This window comes from Muntiacus reevesi, chromosome 9 (assembly GCF_963930625.1).
Source record: "Muntiacus reevesi chromosome 9, mMunRee1.1, whole genome shotgun sequence".
NCBI classification, from domain to species: Eukaryota; Metazoa; Chordata; class Mammalia; order Artiodactyla; family Cervidae; genus Muntiacus; species Muntiacus reevesi.
The window spans coordinates 36,000,771-36,021,933 of NC_089257.1; the positions used below are offsets into that span (position 1 = coordinate 36,000,771).

A 21,163-nucleotide genomic window follows, 5' to 3' on the forward strand; every position below is an offset into this window, starting at 1 on the left:
TACTTGGAACATTATTGTTGTGTTATACAATAAGCCTATATTTAACTGTGTCAGAAACTGCCAAGAAGTCTTCCAAAATGATGTGTCATTTTGTATTGAGTTACTTTAAATTTCACAAATTAAACCTGACTTTTCCCCTTCTACTCATTGTTTCCAGGCTTGTAATCAGGAGGTCACACTCACAAGGCAAATGGTTCTGGCTTTGCAGTCAGACTTGAGTTCAAGTCCTGGCTCTGCAAGTGTAAAAACCACATGAAATCTGAGTGACTTTGGACAAGTTAGTTAACCTCTCTGAGCCTCATATTGGGAATTCATCCTTCATATATGCATGATGTCTTAGGGTGGGTTTTCCAAGAGGTGGATTCCGATGGTGTTTAGTCTGCAGAATGTTTATTAAGGGGAGCCCAGGCATCAACATCTGTGAGAGGAAGAGAAGGCAGTGGAATTGGGCAGAGGGAGAAGTTGAACCAAAATGGCCCATCGGAGTGCTCCTGATTTGGGCTAAAGTTTTTGTGGAAAGAAGACAGTGGAATTGTGCAAGGGGCACATGCAAACCAAAATGACCCATCAGAGTGGTCCTGATTTGGGCTAAAGTGGCTGAGGCTGACATCCCACCTGGATCTATCTTAGGATCAGTTGCCCCTGTGCAGGCAGCTCTGCAGCTGGGACCACCCCTCCTTCCTTGGAGGTGCATCTGGGAGGGGTTTTCCAGGGTCCTCCTTCAAGGCAGGTTGGAAGAGCCCTGGATGAGAGCTGAGACCAGTCCTGTACTGGCCACTTTCCAGCTGTGTGGCCTCAGACAATTCCTTCCCAGAGCTCCTAAGCCTACCGGGTATCAGGGGCTGAGACGACAGCCCCTAGTGACCCCTAGTGTACAGTGCTCAGCAGTCCACTGGGGATTCTGTGCCCCTCACCTCACAACCCTCTTACAGGCCAACAACCAGGCAGCAGCATACATCCTGGGGCAGTGCTGCTCCTGTGTGGTCTGAGGACCTGCCTTTGTCTACAAGCTGCCTGTTGCTGATTCCTGACAAGGTAAGACAGAGTTGGAAAGGAACTGCTCAGAAACCTTAGAGCAACGTGACAGAGTGGTTCTATGTGTAATAATAAAAAAATTGAGGACTTTCCTGGTGGTCTGATGGTTGAGAGTCTGCCTGCCAGTTCGGGGGGTGTGGGTTCTATTCCTGGTCTGGGAAGATTCCACGTGCTGCAGGGCAGCTAAGCCTGTGTGCTGCAAGTACTGAGCCCTCAGGCCTAGAGCCTTTGCTCCATAACAAGAGAAACCAGCACAATGAGAAGCCCGAAAACCCGCAAACTGCAAGAAGGGTAGACCCCACTGGCTGCAGCTAGAGAAAGCCCGCACACAACAATGAAGATCCACGGCAGCCAAGAATAAAATAATCAAATAATTTAAAACATTTGATTTACACTATGTTTGCTTCGTTTTCTTATTTTATTTCTGGGGTAATTTATATTGTATTTTACAAATGGATAGGTCAATGATGGATTAGAAGAAAAATATATAAAATCTGCTCCTTTACCACAGATATTTTGAGATGCACTAATCTAGAGTATTCCTAATGCTGGCCTCTTAGGAAGGAGGCTGGACAATTTTTACATTTTTTACATTTTTTAAAGCTGGGAACCAGGGGCACCTTTGATCCTTAATCGTTGACATTTTATTGATAGTGCCAAAATTTGTTACTGTCTTTTTGTGTTTTTAGGGCCTCTTTGAAAGGGGCTGTTAGACAGAGTCTTTCTGCCCATCTATTTCTATTCATTCTCTCACTAAGAACATAACTGGATGTATGTGGATATACCAATTTAACAGACTGAAAAAGGAAACACTCGGGTCAGCTTTCTGGTAGGGAGTGAGGGAAAGACATAGAATCCAAGAAAAGTCCAAACTTGGTCTGTGATAGACACAAAATTTCACAGCTCTTTCAAAAACTTTTCTAGGAATTTATAAATGGAAAGGGTGAAGAAGAGCTGTTATTTATTCAACAGTCATTTATGAATGAACCATTTAAAGGTGAAGGCCCTGGACTCAATGAGGGAATGTGACCTGTATGGGGTCCTAATGCCAGCAGAGGGGTGTTGGCGGGTAGGGACTGTATGCCTGATTGGTTCCCAGGCACCTGCCATTTCTAATTCTGCACAGTTTCAGTCCAGAACCAGGCAAGATGAGAGCAGCATGTGATAGCTGCCTGGGACCAAGATGACTGTAATCCTTTAACATCTCTGACATGAACCTAATTTAATTATGAAGAAGTCATGTCAGTTACATTGAGTACTCTACGTGAAGCATCCACCCAGAGCCCAGGACATAGTGGGTCCTTAGAAAGTGGCTCAGGGAGCTGACTCTGCCCTGCTGTGGGGTCTCTAAGACAGATGCTCGGTCCAGTCTGAGGGATCCATTGCCCCTCCATCTGGCCCATGACCCGATTCAGCTCAAGCACCTCCCATGGCTCCTCCCTACCAGAGGGGATGAATTGCTGACCCCTGGACTGGACAGTAGTCCCCCAGACAACAGGCCAGGCATCCTCAGGGACCTTGTCTGCCCTGCCCATTCCCATCACCATAGAAGTTTGCTGCACAAAGGCCTAAGCCTCAGCCTCCTGTCCCCTAAACCTCACTTTGAGCCTGGGCCTCATTAGGAAGTCTCGCCCATGTGTGCTCTACCCTCTCCTCCTCTCTGACTTGCTCCCTCAGCAGTTCATACACTCCACCTCTGCCTCCTCTTATCTCTAGCAAAGTCCAGTCCTCCTGAGAGAGTGAGGCTGGGCCAGGCCATGTGGCTGCTGGCAGAGCTGTGCTGGTTGACATCTGTCCTATTTGTTGTCACCATCAAGCAGTATCATCAGGCTGGGCCCCAGGAGGTCCTTTGTCCCCTGTGGGTAATGATGTCTTGTCTGAGAACTTCTTCCATATCAAAGGGCAGCCTAATTTTTTTTCTTTTAATTAATTATTTATTTTACTTTACAATATTGTATTGGTTTTGCCATATATTGACTTGAATCCTCCATGGGTGTATATGTGCTCCCCATTCTGAACCCCCCTCCCACCTCCCTCCCCATCCCATCCCTCTGGGTCATCCCAGTGCACCAGCACGGAGCACCCTGTCTCATGCATCGAAACTGGACTGGCGATTTGTTTCATATATGATAATTTACATGTTTCAATGCTGTTTTCCCATATCATCCCACCCTCACCCTCTCCCAGAGTCCGAAAGACTGTTCAATACATCTGTGTCTTTTTTGCTGTCTCATATACAGAGTTATTGTTACCATCTTTCTAAATTCCATATATATGTGTTAGTATACTGTATTGGTGTTTTTCTTTCTGGCTTACTTCACTCTGGATAATAGGCTCCAGTTTCATCCACCTCATTAGAATGGATTCAAATGTATTCTTTTTAATGGCTGAGTAATATTCCATTGTGTATATGTACCACAGCTTTCTTGTCCATTTATCTGCTGATGGACATCTAGGTTGCTTCCAGGGCAGCCTAATTTTAAGAGGAGACTCCAGTTCTGCCAATCCCTGAGGGCCTTCATCCTCTACCTGTTCTGCCCTGTGTCTGTACATAGCCTCCCCCTTCTCTTCCACAGAATAGGCCAGAGGTGGTCATTTGGAGCTGATTGATCAGGGAGGAAGAGGTAACATGCCTTTCTCTGGTCCATCTGAGCCACTGTCTGAGAAGAGGAAATAGGGCAGGAGGGCTGTGAAACCAGGCTGGGATTAAATAGGAGTCTTTGACCAGTGTTTTCAGTTAGGTAGGCAGGATGACAAAAAAGTAAAATAGAATCTTTCATGTGATGAGTTGACATATATGGAGCCCAAGGTCAGGGCTTAATTACAAAGGATAGAGTAGGTGTTACTGTAAGCAGCTTTCAGCCTATGTGCCATTAGAGCTGAGGTCAGAGGTCATTTTAGCCCTTGGGAAAACTGAGATTCGGAGGGAGGTTGAAGAGGTTGGTGTAGTCATTTAACCAGTGACAGAGCTCAGGACTTCCCCACCTCTAGGCCCCTCTGGCTGATCCTCTGGGGCTCAGAGGATCCATAAACTCAGAGGTACCAGGATGTGCCAAGAGGTTGTGACCTCACCCTCCACTCCAGCTCAGGGAGGGAGGAGCTGGGACAGGCAGGATGCAGGATGAGGGAGCTTGTAGGAGAAAGGGCTGCGGCTGGTGGCTGCTTCTGTGCTGTCACTCAAGACAGAAGAAGAGAAACCTGCTAGCTGGAGCTGTTCTTTGTTTTGCTCATTGAGTAACAGGACCACAGAGGACAGAGACACAGACATCATTCTCTCTCAGTATTTCTCCCATTTCTCAGGTGGGCAGAACCAAGGAGAGGGTCCATTACAGAGGAGTGAGTGCAGGAGAGCAAATCCCTGATGCCAGAGTCTGGTCTCCCCTGCCACGAGCCAGATGTGACCTGGGGCCTGGCATGGGGTGGAGCTGCAGGAGTCAGTGAAGGCTCTGGAGATGTGTTCAACAGATACCTTCAGGAAGTCTTTTGGGATCACTGCACCTCCCTCCCTAATGCCAGCCCTGACCTTTGGGGCAGCTGTTCCTCTGGGGAGGTACTCAGCAGAACTCCAAGTGTTGGTCTTTTGGGACGTTGTACTTGAGCTTGTGGGTTTCGAAGAGGTTGCTCAGCTCCTTCATGTAGCGCTGGTGCAGCCTGTCCACCTCCTCTTGGGAGGGATGTGGTGTTTTCGGCACCTCGATGGGCTTTCCCACTGCAAGACACAGAAGTGAGTGGTGGCCCAGAGTAGGAACCACTGGGGTCTCTGGATCCCATGGGGCAGGACCCCATGCCAGTGGTCACACCTACTGGAAAGTGCCTGTATTGTTTCCCTTTCAACAGTATTTTGGGTGATCTAATCTAGATATTAGGACAACTGCAAAATTCTGAAATAATAAAAACACCTCCAGCTGGCATTGCCACCTGCCACACAATGTCCTAGGTGCTTTACTTGTATTATCTCCTAAAATCTTCCGAACAATCCTATGGGGATTGAACCTGCTATTAGTCCATTTTAACAGGTAAGGTAGTGAGGCTCAGGGAGGTTAAGTAACTTATTGCAAGATCACATAGACAGGAAGAATCAGTGACAGATTGTAAGCCCTGAGGATGTGCTCTTAGCCTCATGGACACGTGGATCTGGGAGTCTTAGATGCCATGAGTGGAAGTGTCTGTATGTCTGGGAGGAGGTGGCCCACAGCCCAAATGCCTCTTCTTCCTCTCCTTCCATGCTGGTCTGCAGTGTCCCCCATTCTAGAGAGGACATGGGAGGACCTATCAACTGCCTTACTCTTGTTCTGCCTGGCTCAGAAAGCAGCTGTTCTGTGTTCTCTAGGGAATGGTTCTGGAGGCATTAGTTGTGAATTATATCCATGAAAATATTACCAGACAACCCAGGAAAAGTCATGGTGTAGAGGGTTGGCCAAGACTGTACTCAACTAGGAAATGATTGGGTGAGTGGAGATGAATAGACCTCTCTCTATAAGCTTTGCTGTTGGAACCTAGTTGGAATTTAAGACAAAAGCAAATGAGATGACCATATGGCAGAAAAGATGGTGTTAAGTCCAGGCACTAAAGCCCATGCCCATTATTTACAGGGAAATCCCTCAGGCTCTCCTTTATAGCCTACTGATTGCTACTTTACACACAGTTCTAACAGACCTGGAATGCCCTTCCCTTGTATTCATCTTCTCCAAAAGTCTTATGGGATTGTCTGGTCAGATTAAACCCTCCTTCTCTGGCATCATAAAAGTCAAGCAGATCCTGATTCAAGCCTCAGTGTTGTTACTCGGGGGCATGAGGATCTGTTTGAAGTGATTTACCTTCTCTGAGTCTCAGTTTGCCATCAATAAAATAGGGATGAGTGTCTACCTCCAAGGTTACCCAGAAAAGTGAGCTGTAAGGAGCCATTGCAGTGCCTGCCACACATCAGGTGCTTGGTAATCAGTAGTGGCTATGGTTCTTTGTACCTCAGTTACAGTTTTCATCCCAGACTGCCTTTTATCAGGGTTATTTGCCTGTGTCTCTATTTCACCCTCTAGAACATGAGCTCCACTTGGTCAAGGATATGTCCAACCCAAGTCCAGGTTCTCTTGTGGCACAGAGCCCAGGCCTCTTGCTCTGAAGCCTTCCCCCACCTCCCTACCCCAGCCCAGGTCTAGACTCACCCACAGTGGTGATGGGTAGGCGATAGGGCATAAAACCAAAACTGTACTGGAAGACTCCACGGCCATAGAAGAGCGGGATGGTAAGACCTATCTTCTCGTACAGTTGATTACTGAACCATTTCCACCAAAAGCCAGAATTCTTTGCATGGGAATATAAGTTATTGTCCCCAAAGGAGAAGATCGGCACCAGATCTGCTCTGGAAGGAGACAGGAGAGAGGGCATGTCGAGGGGCAAGAAGATTCAAATTGGTCACCTAGCAGGAAGCTTGTGACAGAAATTGCAGCAGAGGACAAAGCCCTGGGCTGGAAGTAGGTGGCCTCGGGTAACTCCCAGTTGTGCTACAGCTTTGCTTTGTGATAGTGGGCAGGTCCCAGCTCCTCTTAGGATCGCCACCTCCCAGTTGTACCACAACAAGGAGATCAGAATGTTGTAGGGTCCTCCCAAACATCAAACATCTGGGAAAATCTCTTCTGCCCCAGTTAGCTTGTGTTCTTCAGAGGTGCTTCAAGATTGGATAACTGCTCTAAGCTGTGCCCCAAACTCCGTTCTCTCAGATCCCCTAGGTCTCAGATATAATGCCAACTTCGGGTAATATGACCCATCACACCTACTCCTTTTGATCAACTAGTCTCCCTTCTAGAATCTTCTCTGGGTATTTGGACATGAGACAGTAAATATCTTGCTAAGTTATCCTCTCTGTGAATGGACTGAACATCTCTTGCTAAAAGAGGACCTGCCTTAATCTCTGCTGTCTTCCCATCAAAACACAATCCTTGCCAATCTTCAGCTGAACCCAGAGCCCTCTCCCCAATACCCGTGCATCAGAGCAAGCCTGGCAAAGCCCTTGCGGTTCCGCAGCACCAGATTGTTGGCTCCAGGTCTGGTTTTCAGTGCCTCCTTGACGCCCCCAATAGTGATACCCACTAGGTTGCCGCCTCCTTTCCTGCTCAGAATGTGAGCAACACTCTCCTTGTCTGTTGAGACCAGCCCTGGGGAGAGAGTAATGTGGTTAGCTATGGGGTGAAGGGAGCAGGGGCCACAGGGGGGATGTGGTAGGTCCCTACTCACCCTCCCCCTACAGCTGGGAGTTCCCTGAGGACTGGGACTGAGTCACTTCCTTCTTCCCAACCCCTCACCAAGCTCATTGCTGGGAACAGAGCTGTGGGAAGTGCTTCCTTGGGTCTAGCCTCCTTCTCTACTACACATGTTCTTGGAGGAAATACAGAATTCTTAGAAGCCCTCCCTGAAATCCCTCCTTTATGCCTGCAGCCCTCATTTCCCTGGGCTCTCCAGTTCTGGGAAGGCTTACCCCCTTGCATGATGTAATCCCTGAAGAATGGGACCCAGAAATATATGTTTATCGTTGTCAGATGTGAGCGGATGCCAGGGAAAACTGAGGAGAAGCCCGTGCCCTCTGTGCACAGGTTGGTAAAAGATCCGATCGACAGGACTCCATGAGGGTGGAAGCCAGCAAGGTAGTTCCGGGAGGGGTCCAACTCAGCGGTCTTGACTAGCTGCAGGGACGGAAACCTGGTGAATAGAGGCTGTACCTTATGCCCTCACTGGTCCACCTGCTGACTTTCTGGACTGACCTCTTCTATGTGTCCCCTGTGCCCAAGTGCTATCACACCCCATGTGAGTGTGCTGAGATTAGAGATGGCCTATCTGAGGATCCTTGTCCCCACTGCAAGCCTGGAGCTGAGGAGATGCTTTGGGAGTCTGTGGAATGAAGAGGGAGAGAATGGACCCATGAATGGAACCACCAGGGAAGGAAGGCCCCCTGCCCAAGGCAGAGGTAGGACTCCTGGGAGGGTGACAGGGACACAAGCCCCTGTCCTATGTGAAGGGAAACCTTATCCCAGGCAGAGTTCATCCAGAATGAAGGAGCCATTGCAGGAGCAAGTGAGCATCCCTCCAAGACTGTGGCAGCTGGAGTTCTTGAGGAAGCCTATCACTTGTGTTTAGAAAGCTCCAAGACCCAGAAACAGTTTCCTAATTTTGCTTGAAATTCCATCACTAAACTCTAGTTCATAAAAATCACAGCAGGAACTGTTGAAAGTTCAGGAATCCACAAGTCTTTGGTAGGGAGTGCAGAGGCTTGTCAATGTGGGGGAGCTTCAGTAGAGCATGGACTCCCACTTATGGGCTAGCTCATGATTCCTGCAGGGCCTGCACAGTGAAAGTGTGTAGAAGAGTTGGAGGATCTCCTGGGAGGTGCTGGGGTCCAGAATGTGAGGCCACTGAGCTATCTCTGCAGGCTCCCCCCCAAGACAGGCAAGTCACTGGGCACATCGTCTCGCCCTCTGCAGCCACTTGACGGTACTGTCTTTCCTCTGCAGGCCTGCAGTGGACAAGAATCCTGAATGCTGTACATATGAAATTTCTGCAAATCAAGTCCCGTGTCCCATCTGTCTTAATAGTGCCTTTGAGAAACTCTCCCCTGGGGTTACCTGTCTGGGTGAAGAGCATGAGGGCTGTGGATAGACAGTCACAGAGCCCCTCAGTACCATTTTCCTGGCAGACATTCAACTGACAACAGTTTTGGTTGCAAAGAGAGCCACATGCTGTTCTTGGAGGCCCTAGGATGATCTGATATTTCATAAAATCCTCACAACCCAATAATGAATGTGGCATATTCTCTGCTTTACATATGAAGAAATCAAGGTTCAATGAGACTAGCTCACCCAAAATCTGGTATGTTGCAGATCTGGTATCAGAACCTATTCTGCCTAGCTCCACAGGTCATACTCTATCCATTTCTTCTCTTCTGTTTCCAAAGGAAGGCCACCTGCCTCTTCCTGGCACCTTTCTGTGTCTCTACAACCTTTCCCTCCCTATCTGAACATTAAATCATCCCTTCCCAGGGCTTACACACAAAGATTTAGTCTTTTTGTGATACAGGAAAGAAGTAGAAGTCTCAGTTCACCTAAAACAATGTCTCGCTCAATCAGGACTGACCTCTGAGTCCATGGTCAGGTGTCCACAATGACCTTAGGTTAGAGAGTCAGTCAGAGGCACTCAGAGTAGAAGGGAGCAGTATGTTTACTGGATACATGGGGAAACTGAGGAACCGATTGAGCAAGGCTCTGTCCAAGGACATAAAGCATACCGAAGTTTGGGGCAGAATAGATCCAGAGAACCAGTTCAGGGCTCTCTGCCTTGCTTCTTTACCCAAAGTTAAGACACAAACTTTGAAACCAGTAAAAGGACTTGTGTGACCTTGGTCATGCCTTTCTTTCTCACTGGGTATCAGTCTTCTTATTTGAAGATGTGTGGGGTTAGATGTTTTCTAAGGACATGACTTTATACCTGCAAACCCAAGCATGTCTGCTGAGCAGTTTACACCTATAAAACATATATACGTGCTACAATATATAGTCCACAAAGCTCCTTCAAATCCTGTTCATTCATCAGTCCTCATAGTGGCCCCACATCTCTGCAGGTGGTAAACTACCACCAGACAGAAGCTGACTCCTCCCCAGGCCACATAGTGGTGGAAGCCCAGCTCCTTCCTCCTAGCCTGGTATTCTGCTCACTGTATACAGGGCCACACTTCCCCACGGACATGTGGGGCACTACAGTCTTAGCTACTCCCCAGCCACCCCATTACTCACCGAGATGGGGAAATAGTTCTTCATGTATTTCCATATGACCCAGCGCCTTACGACCTCATTGCGCCTGCCCCCCTGCCATGGCTTATTTTGGTCCAAGTACAACCAGATCGTGTACAGGATACTGAAGAACCAGAATCTTGTGAACAGGAGGCCTATGAAGACCACAACGCAGATAGGGGCTGGGGAGGGAATCAGGAGTTGTCAGTAGTCACAGGAATGAAGGAAAAAGCTCTCCCCATATGCCCAGCACTAGCAGCACTGTCTTGTCCAGCCCTCACCCAGGAGGAAGGGGTCAACCTCCCCTGCCTTCAAGGAGAAAGGAATGCAGCCCTTCCAGTGTCGCACTGGGAACCTGAATTTGTAGATAAACCTATCTACAAACTTTTCCCCACTGTACCAGGCTGCTTATTCATCCCAATCTTACCCCCTCCACCTCCCTCTCCATCCTATTAAGTAATTTGTATTTACCAAGGGATCAATAAAGACCTGATGGAGAAGCGATTAAATGAACCTTTGGAACCACAGAGAAAAGAGAGACATTCTCTCTGCCCAGCCCTCTTTCAGTATACCCTCAGCCCATCTTTCATAGATTTATCCCACCAGATTCCTCCTCTAATGAAGCTCTCCTATGGCTTTTCCATAACTTTGAGGCACAGTCCAAGCAGCTCATCTCGACTTTCAAGCTCCCCATGACTGACTTGAGTCCCCTCCTGCTCCAGCTTCACTCACCCATATGCATCCCCATAATCCAGCCACACTAAGCTGCTCAATGTTCCTACAACTCCCTGAGCTCTTTCTGTCTCTTAGCTTTTGCTCATGTTTCCTATGCCTGCCCTTCCCTCTCCTGCCAAAGGAGGGAGGTAGAGGCTAACACACTTGCCTGGGCAGTGAGTCAGGGGTACAGCATGAGTAGGGCTGGGCCCAGTGAGGAATTCCCCTCTGATCTTTGATTCTCAGTCCCTGACGCAGGTTAGTCCTAGCTTCACCTCAGAGTTGGGGAGTTCTGTGGGGCTGTTATTAATCTAATGCTAATGGAACCTCATTCCCAGGGAATAATTCTCCCTCTCCAACTCATTGACTCCATTCAATCCCATGCATTCAAACTCTTAAAGAAGGTCCATTTCTACTTCTATTCCATCTGAAAGTAGGGCAGATTGGGCTGTCATTCCTAGTAGGCTTCCAGGAAGAGGGGACGTTTGACTCAATTTAAATAGTAGTAAAATTCATAAGCCAGACAAAGTAGGTTGAAGCTCACAGATGCTCACTTTACACAGAGCTCCTATGATGTTTCAGGTGCTGGTGGTACAACTGTGAACTGACAGAAATCCTGGTCTTCTCAAGCTGACTCCCGAAAATCTGGAGGAAGGCGACAGGATGCCAGTGGGGACAAGATGTCCAGGATTTTGACTTAGGTCTTATTTTATTTCATTTATTTGTCACTACAATGTGAAGAAAGCAATAAAACCCCAGCTAGGTCGCTGCCATTGAACAAAATCAAAAGTCTGTGTGGGCCACTCCCCCTTTCAGAAAACCAGCTCTAGAGGGTAAAACCACATTGTTAACAGTGACTCCCTAGAGGGTAGTATTTGAAGACGTCTTTTACTTTTAGGATACACACTTTGTTTCAGTGTGCCACAGTAACATTATTAGTTTTGTACTGAGAAAATAAATGTTAGGAAAAAACCCATATGCAGGGTATTTCCATTTGATCTAAAGATTTCCCTACACCCCACCATCCCCCTCACCTGGGCTCACTCTTTAACTACTGTCAGCAGGAAAAATCCTAACCTTTTCAATTTCTGAGGAAACGAGACAACTTTTTTCACCTTATTACAATAAGGGGAGAAATGTAAAAGCCCACTTTACAGAGGCCCAGAGAGGGTATGTCGATTGGTTAGGTCACACAAAAAGTTAGTAGGATGAGATCTGTCATTCAATTCTATTATTTGGGCTACATTGTACTCCTAACATTCATTCATTCAACAAATATTCATTGACTTCAACTCTTTTAAGAGCTGGAAATGCAGCTGAGAACAAGATAAACTGTTTGAAAGGATCTTACCTTCCTATATGAGATGTGAATCTTTAAAAGAAGGAAACAGAGTAAACAAAAAACCCATTGCTTCTGGGCCCTGAGTCCACTGTGACAGGTCCTAGTTAACCACTCCAGTCAACTCTTGGCCCTTCCACCAAATGGCCTGCTCCATGTCCAGTGAGAACCAGCTATTTGCTATATGTATGGTGTTTACTTCCCCCACTGGAAGCCGTTACTCTCCTACCAGCCTTTAATTCCTGCCCTGTGTGCTCCAACTCCTAACCATCTCTCTACCTACTGCCAGTCTCCTTTGACCAGGGGAGGCAGTCTTTACCCTAAACATCAGACTGTAAATATTTTAGACTTTGCAGCCAAAAAGGCAACTCAGAGGATATTATATACAGAGCTGAGGATTTAAAATGTAAAAGCCGTTCTTGGCTCATGGGCTGTGCTGTGCTAAGTCACTTTAGTCATGTCCGACTATTTGTGACCTCCATGGACTATAGCCCACCAGGTTTCTCTGTCCATGGGCTTTTCCAGGCAAAAACACTGGAGTGGGTTGCCATTTCCTTCTCCAGGGGATCTTCCCAGCCCAGGGATTGAACCAGCATCTCTTAGTTCTCCTGCATTGGCAGGTAGGTTCTTTACCACTAGCGCCACCTGGGAAGCCCAGGTGACTTCCCTGGTGGCTCAGATAAAGAATCTGTCTGTGATGAGGGAGACCTAGATTCGAACCCTGGGTTGGGAAGATCCCCTGGAGAAGGGAACAGCTACCTACTCCAGTATTCTAGCCTACAGAATTCCAAATTCCATGGACTGTACAGTTTATGGGGTCACAAAGAGTCAGATACAACTGGGTAACTATTTCACTTTCAAGGGCTGTACCAATTTAATAATAATGAGTGAGCTGGATTTGGCCCATGGGGCATAATTTGGAGACCTCTGATACAGTTTGTTACTGCTCCCTGTCATTAATTTATACCCTACACCCTAAACACAGTAGATCCATTGGCTTCAGCCATAGGGACCTATACCACACAGATTGGACCTTGTCATTCCCATACCTAAAACCCTCCTGGGGCTCCCTTTGTCCCCAGGATAAGGGACAAGGTACAAGCTCCTGCTCCTGGCACCAGTGGACCCAGATCCCTTTCCTCAGCTGCCCTCCCTCTAGCTCCAGGACCAAGGCTACTTGACTTCCCTGTATTCCAGATTGGGCAGGGGGTAGGTGCAGCCAGTCAGACACACTCCTTCTGGCAAAGCACTCTGAAGGCCAGCTGAGCAAATTGTCCTTCATACCAGGTGATGTCTAGGTGCTGAGCTCAGTAGCCCTTTTAGGACCTGTATCTTTCTCCCATCAATGCACTCTGTGCTCCAGAAGTGGCAGGTTTCCATGGCCTCCTGTTCCCAGCCTAGCCTGTCTTACGCAAGACCATGAAGCAGAAGATCCAATGCAGGACCACGAAGGTCTGTAGTCTGCGCTCCAGTGGCACAAACAAAGGCGCGAACTCCACCATGCTGGCTCCTCTGTGGGTTCTGGAGGCTTCTCTGAGTTCTTCTGTGGTCTGAGACGCCTGCTGGTGTTTGCTGCTGTCAGAGATTGTCTAAGCATTTATGGGTTCTGAAGTGGGTGGGTGACCCCAACATCTTCCTGCCCCCGCTTGGCAAGGATCTCTTTCTTAGGAGAAATCTTTGAACCCGCCTTCCTGGCTCCATGTAAAAATGGAGGAAGGAAAGGACATTTGCCTCTTCAAGCAATGTTTTATCTGCCAGATCTTCTTTCTCTGTTTGCTTGAATCTTGCCACATGCTTGAATCATGTGCCACTTGGCACATGAAGCAACAAATATAGTGCAATCTTGTCTTCTTTCCACCTTCCCAGAAACCTGGCTATGATAATTGTCTCCTTTCATTTGCCAGATCCACTGTTTCCCGCCATGAATTTGTAATTACAGTTCCCATCTAAAAATCCCTTGGCCTCACCATCTCCTCCACCTCCTGCCCTATTCCTCAGCTCACCTGCACAGCACAACTCTTGGAAGAGCTATCATTGTCTCTTGGAAGACAATGACAGCTGTCAGCTCCACACCCTTCCCTCCCATTTTCTCCTCCCTCCTCCAGACTTCAGACATCACTGTTTCATGGAGCTGCCTTTGACAAGTTCACCAGTGGCCTCCACACTGCTGAATCCAGTGGTCAATTCTCAGTTCTCATCTTAACCTCTCAGCAACCTCAGACACAATTGGCCCCTCCCTCCTCCTTGAAACCACTTGGTCTGTGGACCCCACCCTCTCCTGGTTTCTTTCCTACCTCTCTGACTGCCCCTCGGTCTCCACAGTGGCTCTTGTCCTTCACCAGGCTAAGTGTTTGAGGGTCTTTCTGCTTTCTCTGTCCCTGGACCCTCCCTCCTCTCCTGTAGAGACCTCATCCAGGCTCATGGCCTTGAAGTCTGTCTACAGAATGAACACTTCCAAACTGCATCTCCTGCCTGACCTTCTCTTGGGCTCCAGAATTGACTAAGTAGGTGGGTACTTGACATTCTCCCTGACAGTCTGCTCAGCACCTCCACCACAACTTGTCTAAAACTGAACTTGACTTCCCCTCACCTGCCTGTGTTTTAGTCTCCATATAGCCACTGCTACTGCTGCTAAGCCGCTTCAGTCATGTCCGACCCTGTGCGACCCCACAGACGGCAGCCCACCAGGCTCCCCCATCCCTGGGACTCTCCAGGCAAGAACACTGGAGTGGGTTGCCATTTCCTTCTCCAATGCATGAAAGTGAAAAGTGAAAGTGAAGTCGCTCAGTCGTGTCCGACTCTTAGCACCCCCATGGACTGCAGCCTACCAGGCTCCTCTGTCCATGGAATTTTCCAGGCAAGAGTACTGGAGTGGGTTGCCATTGCCTTCTCCCCATATAGCCACAGAACTTTCCAAAGTGGTTACCAATATTTACCCTCACAAGCCCCTGACAAAAATTCCAGTTGCTCCACATTCTTCTCAACATTTAATCCATTGAAATGAGGATATGGGGAAAACTTCATTGTGCTCACAGTAGTTGCACAATTGCACAATGCCTAGTTGTGCACAATTAAGCACAATTGAGCAAAATTAAGCACAATTAACAAAATTAAGCACAGTTGAGCACAAATAAGGATGTTTACTGGGGCAGGAGGAGAAGGGGATGACAGAGGATGAGATAGTTGGAGGGTATCACCGACTCAATGGACGTGGGTTTGGGTGGACTCCAGAAGTTGGTGATGGACAGGGAGGCCTGGCATGCTGCGATTCATGGGGTCGCAAAGAGTCGTACACGACTGAGAGACTGAACCGAACTGACCTGATGGGCCATTTGGATATATTTTATCTTAAGTTCTACTCTTTTGTTGATTTAAATATCTCTTGCATTGTAAAACCGCTTTCCACCCACACAGCCAGTCTCTTTGATAATCACTGATACTGGTGTTCTCACTGGTTTCTGGGCCCTTTCTCCCTCTCACAATCTCAACAGCTAGAGGGACTTCTTGGTCAAGGGCTAAGTGATTGCACAAGCTGTAGAGTAGTGTGGCAGGCTTTTCCAAAACAGCAGCACCAGTTTACATCTCACCTAGAATATGCCAGTGTCCCATAGATGCAGATCATCTCTCCTCCTTGGTAAATTCAGGCACCTTATTTGCTGATGTGTAGAGAGATATATAGTTGGGGTCTTGATTTCCATTTAGTCATCACAAAAGATGAACTTGGCTTTATTCATTGTATTTCCTCTCTGTGAAAATCTCCTTCTTAATTTTTACTCATTTCTCTACAATGTATTTTTGCTTTTTTTTTCTTCTGAATTTGAAGAAAACTACCCTCCCCCAATACTAACCATTGTTGGTTGGGTATATTATGAATTTCTTGTCCCAATTTTTTCTTCATTTATATAAATTTTTGTTTAAACAGTAAGTTAGAAATTGTATTTACATTAACTCTTTATTCTCCTAAAAGAGCACCTAAAATCACACCCTCACCCCTTATAGGGTATAATAAGTGCTCACTGAAACTGGATTGTGTTATTGTTTTAAGGAGAGAAGATGGAGAAGAAGGAGCCACCAGCTAGCTTGTCCTGCTGTCTACAAGGGAGCAGGACTTGGAGCAGAAGTGAGTGTGCCTGAGTCCTGCAGTGCCTTCCATCAGTGGACCCAAGAATAAGGCAAGGTTTGGGCATCTCACAGCTTCTTCCCATGTGAGGTGCGATTTTTTTTTTTTTCCTCCTGCTGGTGGGGAGGGTCTTCCCTGATAGCTCAGCTGGTAAAGAATCCACCTGCAATGCAGGAGATGTGGGTTGGGAAGTTCCCCTGGAGAAGGGAAAGGCTACCCACTCCAGTATTCTGGCCTAGAGAATTCCATGGACTATAAAGAATTGGACATGACTGAGCAACTTTCACTTTCACTTTCCTGGTGAGGACCACATGGAGCCCTGGGGTTCTTCTCTAAATTCTTACTTAGCTTGCGTTTTAAGGTGTCACTGACAATCTGGTTTTAGAAAAGGCAGAGGAACCAGAGATCAAATTGCCAACATCCGCCGGATCATTGAAAAAGCAAGAGAGTTCCAGAAAAACATCTATTTCTGCTTTATTGACTATGTCAAAGCCTTTGACTGTGTCAATCACAACAAACTATGGAAAAATCTGAAAGAGATGGAAATACCAGACCCCCTGACCTGCCTCTTTAAATCTGTATGCAGGTCAAGAAGCAGTAGTTAGAACTGGTCATGGAACAACAGACTGGTCCCAAATAGGAAAAGGAGTATATCAAGGCTGTATATTGTCACCTTGCTTATTTAACTTCTATGCAGAGTACGTCATGAGAAATGCTGGGCTGGATGAAGCACAAGCTGGAATCAAGATTGCTGGGAGAAATATCAATAACCTCAGATATGCAGATGACACCATTCTTATGGCAGAAAGTGAAGAACTAAAGAGCTTCTTGATGAAAGTGAAAGAGAAGAGTGAAAAAGTTGGCTGAAAACTCAACATTCAGAAAACTAAGATCATGGCATCTGGTCCCATCACTTCATGACAAATAGGGAAACAGTGGAATCAGTGGCAGATTTTTTGGGCTCCAAAATCACTGCAGATGGTGACTGCAGCCATGAAATTAAAAGACGCTTGCTCCTTGGAAGAAAAGCTATGACCAACCTAGACAGCATATTAAAAAGCAGAGACATTACTTTGCCAATAAAGTCTGTCTAGTCAAGGCTATGGTTTTTCCAGTAGTCATGTATGGATGTGAGAGTTGGGCTATAAAGAAAGCTGAGTGCCGAAGAATTGCTTCTTTGGACTGTGGTGTTGGAGAAGACTCTTGAGAGTCCCTTGGACTGCAAGGAGATCCAACCAGTGCATCCTAAAGGAGATCAATCCTGACTGTTTATTGGAAGGACTGCTGTTGAAGCTGAAGCTCCAATACTTTGGCCACCTGATGTGAAGTTTGACTCATTTGAAAAAACCCCGATGCTGGGAAAGATAGAGGGCAGGAGGAGAAGGGGACAACAGAGGATGAGATGGTTGAATGGCATCACTGACTGAATGGAGGTGAGTTTGAGTAAACTCCAGGAGTTGGTGGTGGACAGGGAAGCCTGGCATGATACAGTCTATGGGGTTGCAAAGAGTCGGATATAACTGAGCAACTGAACTGAATAACTAAACATTTAAAATTTTAATGTATTCCTATTTATCATCCTTTTGTTTAATTGATATTGCTTGATTGCTTGATCTGACTTAGGAAATCTTTAAGTCATTTTGATAAATTGTAAATTTTCCTTGGAAACTATCAGTTTCATCAAAGAATGCAAATTTATTTTCATTGATGTTTGTAAGAAAACCAGTTTCTTTGATTTTTAATATCTCTCTCTTTCAGTTATTTCTCCACTGGTCTTTATTTTGTGTAGTGTGATTTATCTTCATTTTTACTACTTGCAGAGTTGCTAATTTTTTGGTGTAACTCAGGTTTTTATTTGGTATCATAATACTTCTGTCCAAAGAAACTCCCTTAATGTTTCTTATAGCACCAGCTCACTAGGAATTAATTCTCTCACCTTTTGTTTGTCTAAAGACACCTATACTTTTGTCTTAATTTTGAAAGTGATTTTCATTGGATATAGAACTTTGGGTTGACAATTAATTTTCCTTTCAGTTCTTCAAAGGTGTAGTTCTTGTCTTTGTTCCTCCGTGTTTAATATATCTTTGGATCTAACTGCCTTGCAGACTCTCAGTTCACCTTTGACAGCTTTAATATAATGTGTCTAAATTAAAAAACATGACAAAAAAACAAAACAAAACAAAACAAGACAACAAACCTATTCCATTGAGAGTCTCTGTAGTACTGGATCTATGATCTTATAGCTTTCATTATTTTTGGAAAATGTTGAGACCCTGCCCAAAACACTTCATCTGCTCTGTTATCACTTTCTACTATGAAGTTTCAATTACATTAATATTACACTTATTTTACCACACATCTTGAAAGTTCTGGTCCAGCTGTAAATAAGACAGGATGGGTTTGGTAAAAGAAGAGACAAATAGATCAATGGAACAGACTAAAGAGCCCCCAAATAGGCCCACATACATGTCATCAAATGACCTTTGATAAAGGAACAAAGGCAATTTAATGGAGAAAAGAAAAATTTTATTTATTTGCTGATGAGTCTTTAGATCTCTGCTATATCCACAATTGTCCCTCTTTATAATCCTAAAATTTTTAATGTGTGATTTCTTTTTTGTTTGTTTTTCTTTCTGGATGAGTCTGTCAGATATTTATCTCTTTTAGAGGAACAGTGTTTTGTTTTATTTTAACTTTCTGGCCATCTTTAATGTATAGTTATTTCATATTTAATTACCTTGCTATTTTCTTTACTTTTTTAAAACCTCATCTACTTTCTTTAGGTTTGCCCAAGCCTCTTCCTGTTTTCTTTAGTCTAATCACTGGAGTATTTTTATTTTATTTTATTTTTTCATTTATTTTTATTAGTAGGAGGCTAATTACTTCACAACATTGCAGTGGGTTTTGTCATATATTGACATGAATCAGCCATGGAGTTACATGTATTCCCCATCCCGATCCCCCCTCCCACCTCCCTCTCCACCCGATTCCTCTGGGTCTTCCCAGTGCACCAGGCCTGAGCACTTGTCTCAAAAATATGGAACGCTTCATGAATTTGCCTGTCATCCTTGTGCAGGGGCCATGCTAATCTTCTCTGTATATTCCAATTTTAGTATATGTGCTGCCGAAGCGAGAACATCACTGGAATATTTTTAATCTTTGATTATCTCAATAGATGCAGAGAAAGCCTTTGACAAAATTCAACATCCATTTATGAACAACAACAACAAAAAACCCTCCAGAAAGCAGGCATAGAAGGAACATACCTCAACATAATAAAAGCTAAATATGACAAACCCACAGCAAATGTTATTGTCAATGGTGAAAAAATGAAAGCATTTCCCTTAAAGTCAGGAACAAGACAAGGGTGCCCACTCTCACCACTACTATTCAATATAGTTTTGGAAGTTTTGGCCAGAGCCATCAGAGCAGAAAAAGAAATAAAAGGAATCCAGATTGGAAAAGAAGAAGTAAAACTCTCACTGTTTGCAGATGACATGATCCTCTACATAGAAAAACCTAAAGACTCCACCAGAAAATTACTAGAGCTAATGAATGAATAGAGTAAAGTTGCAGGATATAAAATCAACACAGAGAAATCCCTTGCATTCCTATACACTAACAATGAGACAACAGAAAGGGAAATTAAGGAAACAATTCCATTCACCATTGCAATGAAAAGAATAAAATACTTAGGAATATATCTACCTAAAGAAACAAAAGACCTGTATATAGAAAACTATAAAACACCAATGAAGGAAATCAAAGAGGACACAAATAGATGGAGAAATAAACCGTGTTCATGGATCGGAAGAATCAACATAGTGAAAATAGGTATACTACGCAAAGCAATCTATAGATTCAATGCAATCCCTATCAAGCTACCAATGGTATTTTTCAAAGAGGTAGAACAAATAATTTCACAATTTGTATGGAAATACAAAAAACCTCGAGGAGCCAAAGCAATCTTGAGAAAGAAGAATGGAACTGAAGGAATCAACCTGCCTGACTTCAAGCTCTACTACAAAGCCACAGTCATCAAGACAGTATGGTACTGGCACAAAGACAGAAATATAGATCAATAGAACCAAATAGAAAGTCCAGAGATAAATACATGCACCTATGGACACTTAATCTTTGACAAAAGAGGCAAGAATATGCAATGGAGAAAAGACAATCTCTTTAACAAGTGGTGCTGGGAAAACTGGTCAACCACTTGCAAAAGAATGAAACTAGAACACTTTCTAACACCATACATAAAAATAAACTCAAAATGGATTAAAGATCGAAATGTAAGACCAGAAACTATAAAACTCCTAGAAGGAAACATAGGCAAAACACTCTCTGACATAAACCACAGCAGGATCCTCTATGACCCACCTCCCAGAATATTGGAAATAAAAGCAAAAATAAACAAATGGGATCTAATTAAAATTAAAATCTTCTGCACAACAAAGGAAACTATAAGCAAGGTGAAAAGACAGCCTTCAGAATGGGAGAAAATAATAACAAATGAAGCAATGGACAAAGAATTAATCTCAAAAATATACAAGCAACTCCTGAAGCTCAATTCCAGAAAAATAAATGACCCAGTCAAAAAGTGGGCCAAAGAACTAAACAGACGTTTCTCCAAAGAAGACATACAGATGGCTAACAACCACATGAAAAGATGCTCAACATCACTCATTATCAGAGAAATGCAAATCAAAACCACATGAGGTACCATTTCACGCCAGTCAGAATGGCTGCTATCCAAAAGTCTACAAGCAATATATGCTGGAGAGGGTGTGGAGAAAAGGGAACCCTCTTACACTGTTGGTGGGAATGTAAACCAGGACAGCCACTATGGAGAACAGTGTGGAGATTCCTTAAAAAACTGGAAATAGAACTGCCATATGACCCAGCAATCCCACTCCTGGGCATACACACTGAGGAAACCAGAATTGAAAGAGACACATGTACCCCAATGTTCATCACAGCACTGTTTATAATATCTAGGACATGGAAGCAACCTAGATGTCCATCAGCAGATGAATGGATAAGAAAGCTGTGGTACATGTACACAATGGAATATTACTCAGCCATTAAAAAGAGTACATTTGAATCAGTTCTAATGAGGTGGATGAAACTGAAGCCTATTATACAGAGTGAAGTAAGCCAGAAAGAAAACCACTAATACAG

The 21,163-nt window shown here is 45.0% G+C and overlaps 1 protein-coding gene and 1 non-coding gene across 4 annotated transcripts in view; both read right to left on the reverse strand.

The window, feature by feature from the left end:
- Positions 1-3,189: 3,189 nt before the first annotated feature.
- LOC136174212 (2-acylglycerol O-acyltransferase 2-like) overlaps positions 3,190-21,163 on the reverse strand; it is an 85,482-nt gene continuing 67,508 nt past the window's right edge. For all 3 annotated transcript variants that reach the window (XM_065944199.1, XM_065944200.1, XM_065944198.1), the window contains exons 7-11: positions 9,813-9,991; positions 7,508-7,712; positions 7,013-7,187; positions 6,198-6,394; positions 3,190-4,744 (exon numbers count right to left, since the gene is read on the reverse strand). In XM_065944199.1, the coding sequence (XP_065800271.1) occupies positions 4,590-4,744; positions 6,198-6,394; positions 7,013-7,187; positions 7,508-7,712; positions 9,813-9,991 (911 nt within the window). In that variant the 3' untranslated portion in view covers positions 3,190-4,589. The remainder of the gene's footprint in view (positions 4,745-6,197; positions 6,395-7,012; positions 7,188-7,507; positions 7,713-9,812; positions 9,992-21,163) is intronic.
- On the reverse strand, positions 19,014-19,119 carry LOC136176087 (U6 spliceosomal RNA). Its single transcript, XR_010664468.1, has one exon. It is a non-coding gene; the product is annotated as a U6 spliceosomal RNA (small nuclear RNA).